Source organism: Pseudorasbora parva, chromosome 3 (assembly GCF_024679245.1).
Source record: "Pseudorasbora parva isolate DD20220531a chromosome 3, ASM2467924v1, whole genome shotgun sequence".
Lineage (NCBI taxonomy): Eukaryota > Metazoa > Chordata > Actinopteri > Cypriniformes > Gobionidae > Pseudorasbora > Pseudorasbora parva.
This window is the reverse complement of record NC_090174.1, coordinates 12,887,226-12,899,387: the sequence shown is the minus strand read 5'-3', so window position 1 is coordinate 12,899,387 and position 12,162 is coordinate 12,887,226. Positions and strand designations below refer to the sequence as shown.

General features: G+C 36.0%; 1 protein-coding gene across 1 annotated transcript in view; it reads right to left on the bottom strand.

The window, feature by feature from the left end:
• Positions 1-12,162, bottom strand: part of pisd (phosphatidylserine decarboxylase) — a 53,048-nt gene that overhangs the window by 27,755 nt on the left and 13,131 nt on the right. The window contains exon 3 of the mRNA XM_067437835.1: positions 6,233-6,387. Coding sequence (XP_067293936.1) covers positions 6,233-6,387 — 155 coding nt within the window. The remainder of the gene's footprint in view (positions 1-6,232; positions 6,388-12,162) is intronic.

Genomic DNA, 12,162 nt, shown 5'->3' with positions numbered 1-12,162 from the left:
TAGCATGCTTTCCTTTATTTCTACATGGTTTTATGTTTATTTTAAGAAAATTAACACTTATTCAGTAAGAACAGTCTGATCAAAAGTGAGACTTTTACATTGTTAAAAATAAATAAATGATCAAATTTCAAATAAAAATAGAAAACAGGTAATATGATTTGTATCAATCATTACCTCACAATATTACTGTTTTTTATATCAATTAAATGCAGCAAAAAGACTTACATTTTTTGACAATCTGAAACCTCAGAGCGCTTTAGTTCATCGATTTAGCATTATGGCAAAAGAGTATCAGTATCAGAAGACTGCGCTTTATTGATTTATTTCCCCACACCTCTAGGCAGAAAATATAAAACAATTGTGTATCTGAGAAATGGGCACACCAACACAAAGAGCGCTGTTATCTTAGGTAGCGAGGTTTTCAGCTGCATTGTGCCTTATCAGTAAATCTACAGCAAACCCGCTGAACTAAAATCAGTCCATATATATCAGGCTCAACATAAATGAAGAGTCCTTGACTAAACGCCTGTGAACACTGATCATACACAGAGCAAACAGTGATCATTTAAACCTTGAGTGTTTCAATGGCCTGAATACCTAAGCTAAATACATATGCATGATATAAATTTAATATGTCTGAAAAAGTCAAAAGCACTGGCTATTTTTACATAGCCAGAACACAATGAAATCACTCATAAGGCTTAAAAATAGCATTTTAGAGCTTTTGTTTCTTGTTCAGACACTGTATAAATAGTCTTGTCCTTCACAGCTTTGTCGCCCAACCCCCTTTCTCTGAAAGAAGAAATCTCGCTATTGTTTGTGAGGTACAAGTCTGCCATGTTGCTGAATAGCCTTAGAAACCAGTACTTTGTCAATGCCAGGGCTAAATCAGTGGTGTATTATATTATATTATATTATATTATATTTTATATATATATATATATATATATATATATATATATATATATATATATATATATATATATATATATATATATATATATATATATATATATATATATATATATATATATATGTGTGTGTGTGTGTGTGTGTGTGTGTGTGTGTGTGTGTGTGTTCTGCTTTTTACTTTGGCCTTTGTGTGTCACTAATGCAAAAACTGCCCTCGTCATGTTTAAAGTCACAATGATCACGTTTTTAGAGGAACTTTGAACTTGTGAGAATTGACTTAACTGCATCATAACAGTTGTGTGTGCAAATGGCACTGTCCAGTGGCCGCAGAGACAGGTCATTAACAGGTCAGGCCAAAAAGAAGCTCCACGTTGGAGGCTGATGTTTATCTGTTGTATAGGGCAGATAAAAAACCCTACAGCACTAAGGAAAGCCTTCAAACAAAACGGGCCAATCAGACGCTAGGTGACACCACTAGTGGATTTCAACAGACGCTCAGGTGATTCGGATAATCAAACAACCAGATCACCTGGCTGGTATTAAAAGCCACGCAACAAATGAACACAACATTGTACCATTGTTATTTGTGACTTGTCATTACAGAGAACATTTCATTAAAAACGTTTATATACACAAATAATCAGTTCATAGTATCTACATCGCTTAGAATTTATTTAAATTAAGTACGCATTTAGTGTGATCTAAAGTATGATCGTCTTTAATGGTTTCATAGAAGACGCATACAAGAGTTGAGTCGCACAGGATACTTTGTAGAACAGTTTGTGATTTTGTGATCGCTATAACTCTACTCTTCTCATAATTGTAATATGTCGTTAGCTGGACTGTGTGCTTGTGTACTATCGAGTTGTTCATAAGAACGGTTTGTGTGTGTTTTTGTGATTGCTGTAACTCTAATTTGGTCATAATTGTAATATGTCGTTAGTTGGACTGTCTTGCTTGTGTACTATCGAGTTGTTTCACAAGAACGGTTTGTGTTTTTGTGATAGAAGGGATGACTTTTTCATTGAATATTCGACCTGGATTAGATACACAGAGATTCTGCCATAGCCGTTGATGCCTCTGGGTTTACGTATGTGTGGGGCGGCGCTATCAAAATAGGGGCAAGACCCTTTTGGGGGTAGGGGCGTGTTTGTTTTGGTGATTTGAAATACCAACAACGGTTACCAGATAGCACTTACCCCACCTTTAAATTTAATCTAACAAAGACAAATCATTGGGAGATACAACGATCAGACATAATTTTTTTTGGTCCCCCTTTTGCTGCCAAAACATCCCTGACCCATCGAGGCATGCACTCCACAAGACTCCTAAAGGTGTGCTGTGTTCTGTTACCAAGATGTTAGCAGCAGATCCTTGAAGTCCTGTAAGTTGCGAGGTGGGGCCTTCATGGATCGGACTTGTTTGTTCGGCACATCCCACAACTACTCGATCGGATTGAGATCTGGGGACTTTGGAGGCCAAGTCAACACCTCAAACTTGTTGCACTCAGACAATTCCTGATCCATTTTTGCTTTGTGGAAGGGCGCATCATCCTGCTGAAAGAGGCCACAGCCACAGCCACCACCAAATACCATTTCCATGAAAGGGTGTGCAAGTTTTCCCAGCAGAACATTGCCCAAAGCATAGTGCATCCTGGTGCCATGTGTTCCCCAGGTAAGTGAAACATACGTGACAGAGACACGCCCATCTAAGTGATGTAAAAGAAAACGTGATTCATCAGAACAGGCCACCGTCTTTCATCGCACCAGGGTCCCGTTCTAATGTTCAGGTGCCCACTGTTGTCGCTTTTAGTGGTGGACAGGGGTCAACATGGGCACCCTAACTGGTCTGCGGCTATGCAGCACCAAATTGCGATGCACTGTGTATTCTGACACCCTTCTATCAGAACCACCATTAACTTTGAGACATATTAGCTTGTCTCTTTGATCTGACCACACAGGCCTAATATATCCCAGCCACTAACATGTGCCGTGATGAAGAGATAATCAGTGTTATTCACTTCACCTTTCAGTGGTCAATGTTATGCCTGATCAGTGTAGTGTGACAATATTTATGTATTTTATGCAAGTAATCCTTCTCACTGATTTACGTCACCATCAAAATTTCACATTAGTTTTGGCCATATCAGCAATTGCATTAATATGAACCGTTTTCCCTCTCAGTTTGGGCCTTAGAAATAAAACAGAAATGTTTTTTTCTCCCTACTCTAGTATGATCTCCATCTTCTATATTATACTATACGAGCCATTATGCATTCCATTAAGTCTAATGCATCAAATATAAAACTTAACAAAACTTTTTTTATATTTAGTCTAAAGGTTCAATAAACTGTACCATTTTATCAGGCTTAAATAACCTCACACAAGCAATAGATTTTTGGCTTGCCAAACGAAACAAACTGCTCTTGATCACCGTAACAGCTTGACATCTTCAGCAGTGTCACACTGACACTTTCAGCCAGGTTTGAATGTTTGCATGCCCTGTATTTATTAAAGCAATAGCACAATCAAGAGCGATGAAAAAGACCATTTTGTCTGCTTATTAGTTTACACTTGGCCTATTCTATAATAACTCTACTATGAAAAGACTGAATGTTGAAGCAAAATACGGTTTGTAAAGTTAACTCCCAAAAAAAAATAAACTCTCTTACTGCGATCAAAGATTGAGAATGTAGCACTAATAATGGAAAAGAAAAGTGATTTAAGCGATTTTGAACGTGGCATGGTTGTTGGTGCCAGACGGGCTGGTCGGAGTATTTCACAATCTGCTCAGTTACTGGGATTTTCACGCACAACCATTTCTAGGGTTTACCAAGAATGGTGTGAAAAAGGAAAACGACAGTCCTGTGGGTGAAAATGCCTTGTTGATGCTAGAGGTCAGAGGAGAATGGGCCGACTGATTCAAACTGATAGAAGAGCAACTTTGACTGAAATAACCACTCGTTACAACAGAGGTATGCAGCAAAGCATTTGTTAAGCCACAACACGAACAATCTTGAGGTGGATCGGCTAAAACAGCAGAAGACCCCACTGGGTACCACTCATCTCCACTACAAATAGGAAAAAGCGGCTACAATTCCCAGCATCTTTAGGATGTGGTGGAACGGGAGCTTCGTGCCCTGGATGTGCATCCCACAAATCTCCATCAACTGCAAGATGCTATCCTATCAATATGGGCCAAAATTTCTGAAGAATGCTTTTAGCACCTTGTTGAATCAATGCCATGTAGAATTAAGGCAGTTCTGAAGGTGAAAGGGGGTCAAACAGTATTAGTATGGTGTTCCTAATAATTCTTTAGGTGAGTGTATTATATATTATTATATAATATATTATTATATTATATACATATTATATGTCTATATTGTAACTTGATCAAGTTAATGCATCCTTGCTGAATAAATGAATTTATTTATTTTAGGGCCAGGACTCGATTAAAAAAATTAATCTAATTAATTAGAGGCTTTGTAATTAATTAATCGAAATTAATCACATTTTAATTGCATATAAATATTTGACCTGAGAACAATGAGAAGTAATTTTTCACATGGATTTTTAGTATACCATTGAATAATGACTGAATACATAAGCTTAATCAACAAAATATTGTTTATTTATTTCAGTCAAGCAGACCAGCGCAATGTTTGCCATTAAGTTTAGCAAAAGCATATTTGTGATATTTGAGGCTCGATGTGCTGCGGTGATACACAAATTCCTTGTTGTAAAGCTTGCACACAACCATGCTCTTGTCAACGCTTCCATCCTTTAGTTTTTTAAAACAAAATTTCCCATCCACGGGGCCAAGCAAAGCGGTCTCATCAGCTTCTTCGTTCATGTTCACTATGGTTTGTTGTCGTCGTGACTCGTGAACGCTAGTTGGTGTTCCAGTATAATCGGTCCGTCGAAACGTATTCATTGAAAAACGTTGCGCGGTGCAAAAATAAGTGTGGTTAAAATTATGTTATTTATTTTTTTGCGTAATTAATTAATGCATTAAAGTCCCATAATTAATTTATCTTAATTAACGTCCCGGCCCTAATTTATTTCTTTATCACCCCCTCCCCCCGCCACCCCAGAAATAAAATGTCAAAGACTTTATAACAGTGTTAAATTTGATATTTTCCATGTATATTTCCACCATGTGTATTTCCTTGTCCGCTATAGAGTAATGCAGAGTCTTGTGAGAGGTTGTTAAGCCAGCCTATCAGAATTTAGCAGTCTCATCTCTGATTGGCTGGAATTTTGTCATATTGTAACGTTGTGTTGAGCAAGCGAGCTGTCGAGCAGTCAGAGAGGGTATCGGAGCGCAAGCAACAGAGACGTTGCACATGTGAAATATAACGTTGGCGCACATCCGAATAAGCTTATTTTAAATGCAAATTAGATTTTTGTTCGCTCTAAATACTTTCTTATTTGCGAGACGAAAATTTCTCCACAAAACTCAGTCCAGAGTTTCTCACTCAGAGCAGTTTTGTAAGTTATTGCAACCAGGTAATATGCATTTACGTGACTAGCTAGCAAACTGTAGGCTGTAGTAACTAACAGAACCGACAGTAACTCGCGATCAAGCGGGCGAACCGATGCGAATGTGCTCTAGTTATCTTGGGGGAGGGGCCAAATGCTCCGTTGCTCCAGTGCATCATCAAGCCACCGTTTTAGCCCCCCACCCAAAAAAAGAAATTGTGAAAACCTATTCAACTGTCTAACTTTACACTTATTACTACACAGTTCAGTCTTAACGTGTTTCAGCAGTATATTTCTAACATTTATAATGCATTTAGAAACAAATCTCAGAATTGCCTTTGCAGGGACTTTAATGGATAAAATGATTGAATACAGAGGGACTTTAAGTGCTGGGCTGAATTTGTGCCATATAGTAGTTTAAAGGAGAATTAAGTAAAATGCACCTTTTACCCCGGTGCGCCTTTAGCCCAGATGTTTATTATTTAAAAAACTCCAAACACAGCCAAAAAAATCCCCCCCCCCCACACACACAATGTTTCTCAGTATCCAGAGACATTGAAGACATTTAACACAGTTATTCCATCAGTGTCCCAACTTAACTACACCAGCGAAAAACAGCTTTATGATTGAATCAATTTGGATTGATTTGGCATCATATTTCAGTTTCAATAAACTTGAAAGGTTTGCATAATATAGTTCATGGCACGCAACCACCTGTGCCGAAATTAGAATGTGGGAAATAGGTTATGGAAATGGCAAAACACATTTGCAATGACAGTGACCATTTTTATTTGTAAATTTTACACACAGTGAATAATGAGTTCTGAGTTTAATCTTACCTGAACTTCATTGGCAATCCTTGGCGGCACTTCAATCCCAAGCTTTTCCAGCTGCCGATCTTTGTATCGCCCATATTGGTCGTATCCTGCATAGCCCCCGCCTGTAGCTATAAGAAGAGGAAGTGGCCGTACACGGGCCTGTAGTGCAGGAAAACCTAATATAAGGGAAAGCACAACTGTTTTTAACATTGATAATAATAATAAATCTTTCTTGAGCAGCAAATCAGCTGATGATGTAACTGAAGACTGGAGTAGGCAAATTATGCTAAAAAAAAAATCAGATTTGCAATAATAAATAACAGGAATAATTAAAAATTAAATATATTCAATTAATTCACAATATTACAGTTTTTACTTTATTTTTTTTTATCAAATAAATGCAGCATAAGAGACTTAAATCTTGCCAACCCCAAACCCTTGAACATTAGTGAATGATTACAAAACAAATATACATCATCATCCTTAAATGTTTTCGTTAGGCGTGTATGACAATTCATTTAGAGATCAATTGCAAATATTCAGAAGAAAGTATAATTGTTCAAGAAAAATTACTCCGAGGACTTTACAGCCAAAGCAATGTCTAACTGATCAGGTACTAGGTTTAAATCATAAAAAAATGAATTTATTAATTGAAATAAAACAGAAAAGAGTGTGAGATCGAGAGTGTGTGAGAGAGAAAGCGAGAGAGAGAGAGAGGTAACAGTGCCACCTAATGGCTCCCTTTTCAGTGGCGCTGGTTCCAGAAGCATTTCTTCCATTCATTTTCCAATAAGGATTTGAAAAAAGTCTGTTAAAGAGTAATAAGCCATGAATAAAGCCAATCAGCTATGAGGTAAAATATAAGACTACTCATTTACAAATTATTTTTATACTTATAACAGCATAAGCATATATAAAATATAAGTGTAGCCTATGCATATAGTTACAATCAGAATTATTAATTTAATATAATTATTTAACCCCCGGAGATTGTAATAATTTACAAATATAGGTTTTAACAGTTTAGTGGCGATAATGTCAATCTAAAATGTAAAGCTTTTGATACATGGGATTTTTTGTTGTTGTAATACAGCTATGTGAATTATTATTCAACATTGTTGTTTTTAAGCCTCTTATTTGTATGGTATGGTACAAAATTGTTAAAACACAATTAAGCCTTTAGAAACTATATATAACAAAACACATACATACATTTAGCTCATGCAAGTTGAGTAGCAAATACGGTCAAAATATCTCTCACAAAAGCTATAGATAGAGAACTAATTGTTTTATTACATTAGATAGTCTATGGCTACAAGAAGATTTCCAAAGAGACTCAGCTGATAGCATTATTCATACCTTTAAAATGTATTTTACCAGAAAACCATTAAGGGTTTTGAAGAAAAAAGCAAAATATCATTAAAGGGCACCTATTATGCCCCTTTTTACAAGATCACAGGTGTCTGTGTCTCAGGTGTCCCCAGAGTTTCAGAACAGATAGATTCCTAACAGATCGTTTAATATACTATTTTTAAAATGGCAATTTTTGGGTTTGAGAAAAATGAGCTGTATTCCGTGCGTCTCCTTTAAATGCAAAAAATTAGCTGCTGCTCCCTACCGCAGAGGGCGGAACCTTCACAGCTCATGAACATGCCAATGGAAACTGAAACGTGATACATCTGTTTGGTTTTGATGATCAGCTCTATTGCGGACATGCTCGCGTGGCATTGTAGTTCTTCATCATCATGAAATATCCTCTCCATGCGTTTTAAAGCCATATCACTCTCAACTTGAGCACACACACCTGACGCAGTCGTAGAATGTTCTTCAGTGGCCTGTTCAGTCTTCAGATTTAAATCTCTTTAAAAATATTTGGTGGAATTTGAAGAAAGTGGTGGTAATGTGAAAACCAAAGATTATCAATGATCTGGAAGCTTTTTTAAGTGAGGAATGGGCCAAGATTGCAGTAGATGATAGAAGTTTCTAAGCACTTACAGGATGTGTTTAATGGAGGTTATGGAGAATAAAAGATTCGGCACAAATTGAATATTTCTTGCACTGCATAATTACATGTTCGGCAGTTTTTCTAGTTCTACAATAGCACAAACCTGTCAGGTGTCTTGATATTATATACATAGTATTATTTAGCCCTGTATGGCCTATTGCAAGTCTTGAAATTACACATTCTTCTTTCCCTTCCCTGATATTCTTAAACCTCCCATTTGCGGTTGTATGGAGTACTTGTTTCTTGATTAATCTCTGATCTGCTGCACTTTATCTTCATTTCAGTATATTGATTTCCCATGTTCTGTTTCTTTCTTTCATATCATGGATATCAGGATTTCTAGCATTATGTCCTGTCTTGTTTCTGAATGTTGAGCATTTACTTAATGCCAAATTTGGTTCAAAACAAATAATTGTATGTTTTAGTCTCGTGATCATTAAAGTAGGGCTGAAACGATTCATTGAGTAACTCGAGTTAATCGAATCAAAAAAATCCTCGAGGCAAAATCATCTGCCTCGATGCTTCGCTTAGTCCATTTAACTACACACAGATATTGCAGAAAGACATTTTTTGTGTAAGGACTCGGAGTAAGAGCAGATTGCGGTTATATCCGCGGTTCAGGTGCATAAACGTCCCAAACATTGCAGGTGGATGAGAGAAATCGTTAATATGTTGATTTTAATAAAGACGCGGAACTCTCATATCACGCTAAAACGCAATGAATGCGTGTCGTTCTTTAACTTTCGTTTTCAGCTCATGTCGAGATCCAAAGACCGCAATGCGAGAGAGAGAGAGAGAGCGGGTGGGCATCAGCACTGGTAATATCATTTAATATCGCTGTTTTTAAATGAAGAAAACTGTGTGTTAAGCTTCAGGATGCGACGCTGAACATTTAAGTTTCATTTGCGGCAGTACATGCGCCAGCTGAGGAGATACGAGCAACTCAAAACACATGAACGCGATGGAGTTTGCAGCTTTGCACATGGATCACCGTCATTGTGATGTGTGTGAAATCTTTAATGAGACTTTATATATCCTACTTGATAATATCTTCGAAATGCACCATTAGATGTTCTCAATACTAGGCGCAACAAATATCAGAACAAGCTGTAACGCGCGCGCGCGTGTGTGTGTGTGTGTGTGTGTGATGAGCAGCGCTCGTGCTTTCAGAGCTCAGAGCTGCGTGCTTTCATTGATTTGTGTAATTTAAATATCACACTTTAATCATATTTATAGCTACTTACTTAAAACGAGATGTGTTACAATGATGAATGATTAGCTCAAAAGATCAGCATGTGTGATGTACTTTAACTGAATTAAACATATCTTGCGTTTGATCACGTTCTAGCGGTTATTCCTCCGTGTGATGTATAGGTTGTCGACCCTGGTTTATGTAAATGTAATTTTGCCAAAATATATATTTTTTTGTTTTGTTTAGCAACCTACTTCAGTTTAGCTAATAGGTGACGATAGCATCGCGCTTAACACGGAGGATTTGAAGTTGTGAATACCGAGTGCGGGTGGATGGTTTCCTTCTAACAGCTGATTCGGTGACGATAGAGCTGATCCGCACATCTCTTCTTCCAAGTTAACCTGTCCAATAGCCTATGTTTTGCTTCAGTAAAGGAGTAAATAAGACAGTAAATGCTTATGTCATGCCTGAGCTGAAGCTGATACATGAAAGTTAAGTTGCACAACATAAATACAATGTTTAGTTATTTATATTATTTATAGAATATTTATAGAATATTAGAATATTTATATTATATAGAATGTATAGAATATTTATATTATTTATATTGGCATTATTGTTATTTATATTACTACTATTTAGATTTATTGGTTGTAGGTTTAGTTTTAGATTGAACTATGTTTACCTTTTTAAAGTAATTTGAAATAGATTTTTATTTAATATAATATGGCAATTGTATGCATTAAAATTGTTTAGTTTCACAGTTATTAATGTATGCAATTTCAGCAATAAAACTTAATTTTTCTAAAAAGAAGACAAATTAGATGTTAATTTTAAGATACCCGTCTTATTGTCTCTTATTGCTCTTTAATAAAGAAAAGTAATTATTATCCGATTAATCGATTAATCGATCGATTAAGTGGTAGATTAATCGATTACAAAAAGAATCGATAGCTGCAGCCCTACATTAAAGCAAGTAGTCCCCCTGTGAACACCAATACAGTATACTTTATATAGTATATGTATATGTTTTGGAATATTTAAGGCAATACCCACTTGCCATTTCTCGGGATCCGTTGATGTATCTGTATTGGTATACTATCCATATTTATTCTTAAAAGGATAGGTCACCCAAAAATAAAAATTCTGTTATCTCACCCTTGTTTTAAACCTGTATGAATTTCCTTTTGCTGAACACAAAAGATTATCATTTGTAGAATGTCAGTTGATGGACCCCATTGACTTCCATAGTATGGAGAAGGACAAAAAAAGAAAGAAATAAAAACCCTATGGAAATAAATGGGGTTCAACTGTTTGGTTACAGACTTTCAACATTCTAAACCCAATCTGACACTTAGCAAAAGTAATACACAAGTTGATTTGACATCATCCTTTTCATTAGGATAAATTAGCCATCAAAGGAAGCTAGGTCTATAATTCAAAGGACTGCTTGGAACCTTTCCTGGCTTCCTTACTGGAATTATTAACGCCTCTTTCCAGCTATTCTGTAGTTTACTCTCACTCTGAATCATATTGAAACATTTTAGAATCACTTCCAAGCATTTCACACTAAGATGTTTTTAACATATTGCAACTAACTTCATCATGACCTGGTGCTGATGACTCATTGATTTCAGTGTTCTCTTTAATTCTGGATTTGATATTCATTTACCCTTTGCTTTCATTTGTTACATTAACTGAGCTATATTAATACTAGCGAATGTCATTTGAAACATTTCAGCTTTTCCATCGCCACTTACTGCCATTTCTATTATTATTTTTTGCCTTCTAACTTCAGCTTGTGTTCTCTTATAATTTATCAAAGATATTTCCTTTTCTCATTTATCACTATATTACATTCCTCATTACACAAAGGAATATCTACTCCTCCCTCTTCCCTCTACTTCTTGGAATACTTGTTATATTACTGACACAATCTGTGAATTTATCATTTCAATTTTACTTCCTTTAGTCACTAGTTGACTCAATCCTACACCACTCATCTGTAGAAATTCTCCCTAGTTTGCCTTCTCATATAACCATTTGCCAGTACATCCTTGGTTTAACATTCTTATTATACTTGCTCTTATTAAACTAGCTATTGGGAAGTTATTACTACCAATCGAACATTCCTTTATTAGTTCCTAATTAGTTGCTCCACCTAGCGTGATTGAGACAAGGGTTATATCAAGTACCAACTTAAGGTCTGTTTTTACATCTACCCACGTGTAATCACCATCATTAATACACACAAAATTATTTACGGTAGATCCTTTAGGTCAGGGCTAAATTTTTCTTAATTTAAGAGCAAATCAAAAAATTGAGGTAGGCATGCTATAAAAAGACCATAACAAATAAAAACTCAATCATTTACAGCTGTGTGTGTGTGAAATATACAAGCTCGTGGCTATTGGTAAGAATTATTTAATTTATAATTACATTTTGAAAAAGTATACATGGCTGCTTACTACTACTGTCAAAAGGTATACAATTAATTAATTTTCGCTTACCCACAAATTAAAAGGTGCCCTAGAATGATTTGAAACATTTTTTTTTAAATTGTTCTCTGATATCTAAATAGAGGGTATGTGGCTTATTTAAGGTCCAAAATTGTCCAGATGCGGTTTTACAGGTCCATTTACAACCCTATAAATTGTCCCTAGGATGTAATGCTCTGTTTTTGCCTTAATTGGAAGGGTCATGAATATTAATGCAGAGTTCTGCTCTGATTGGCTGCTTCACTGCACAGCTCAG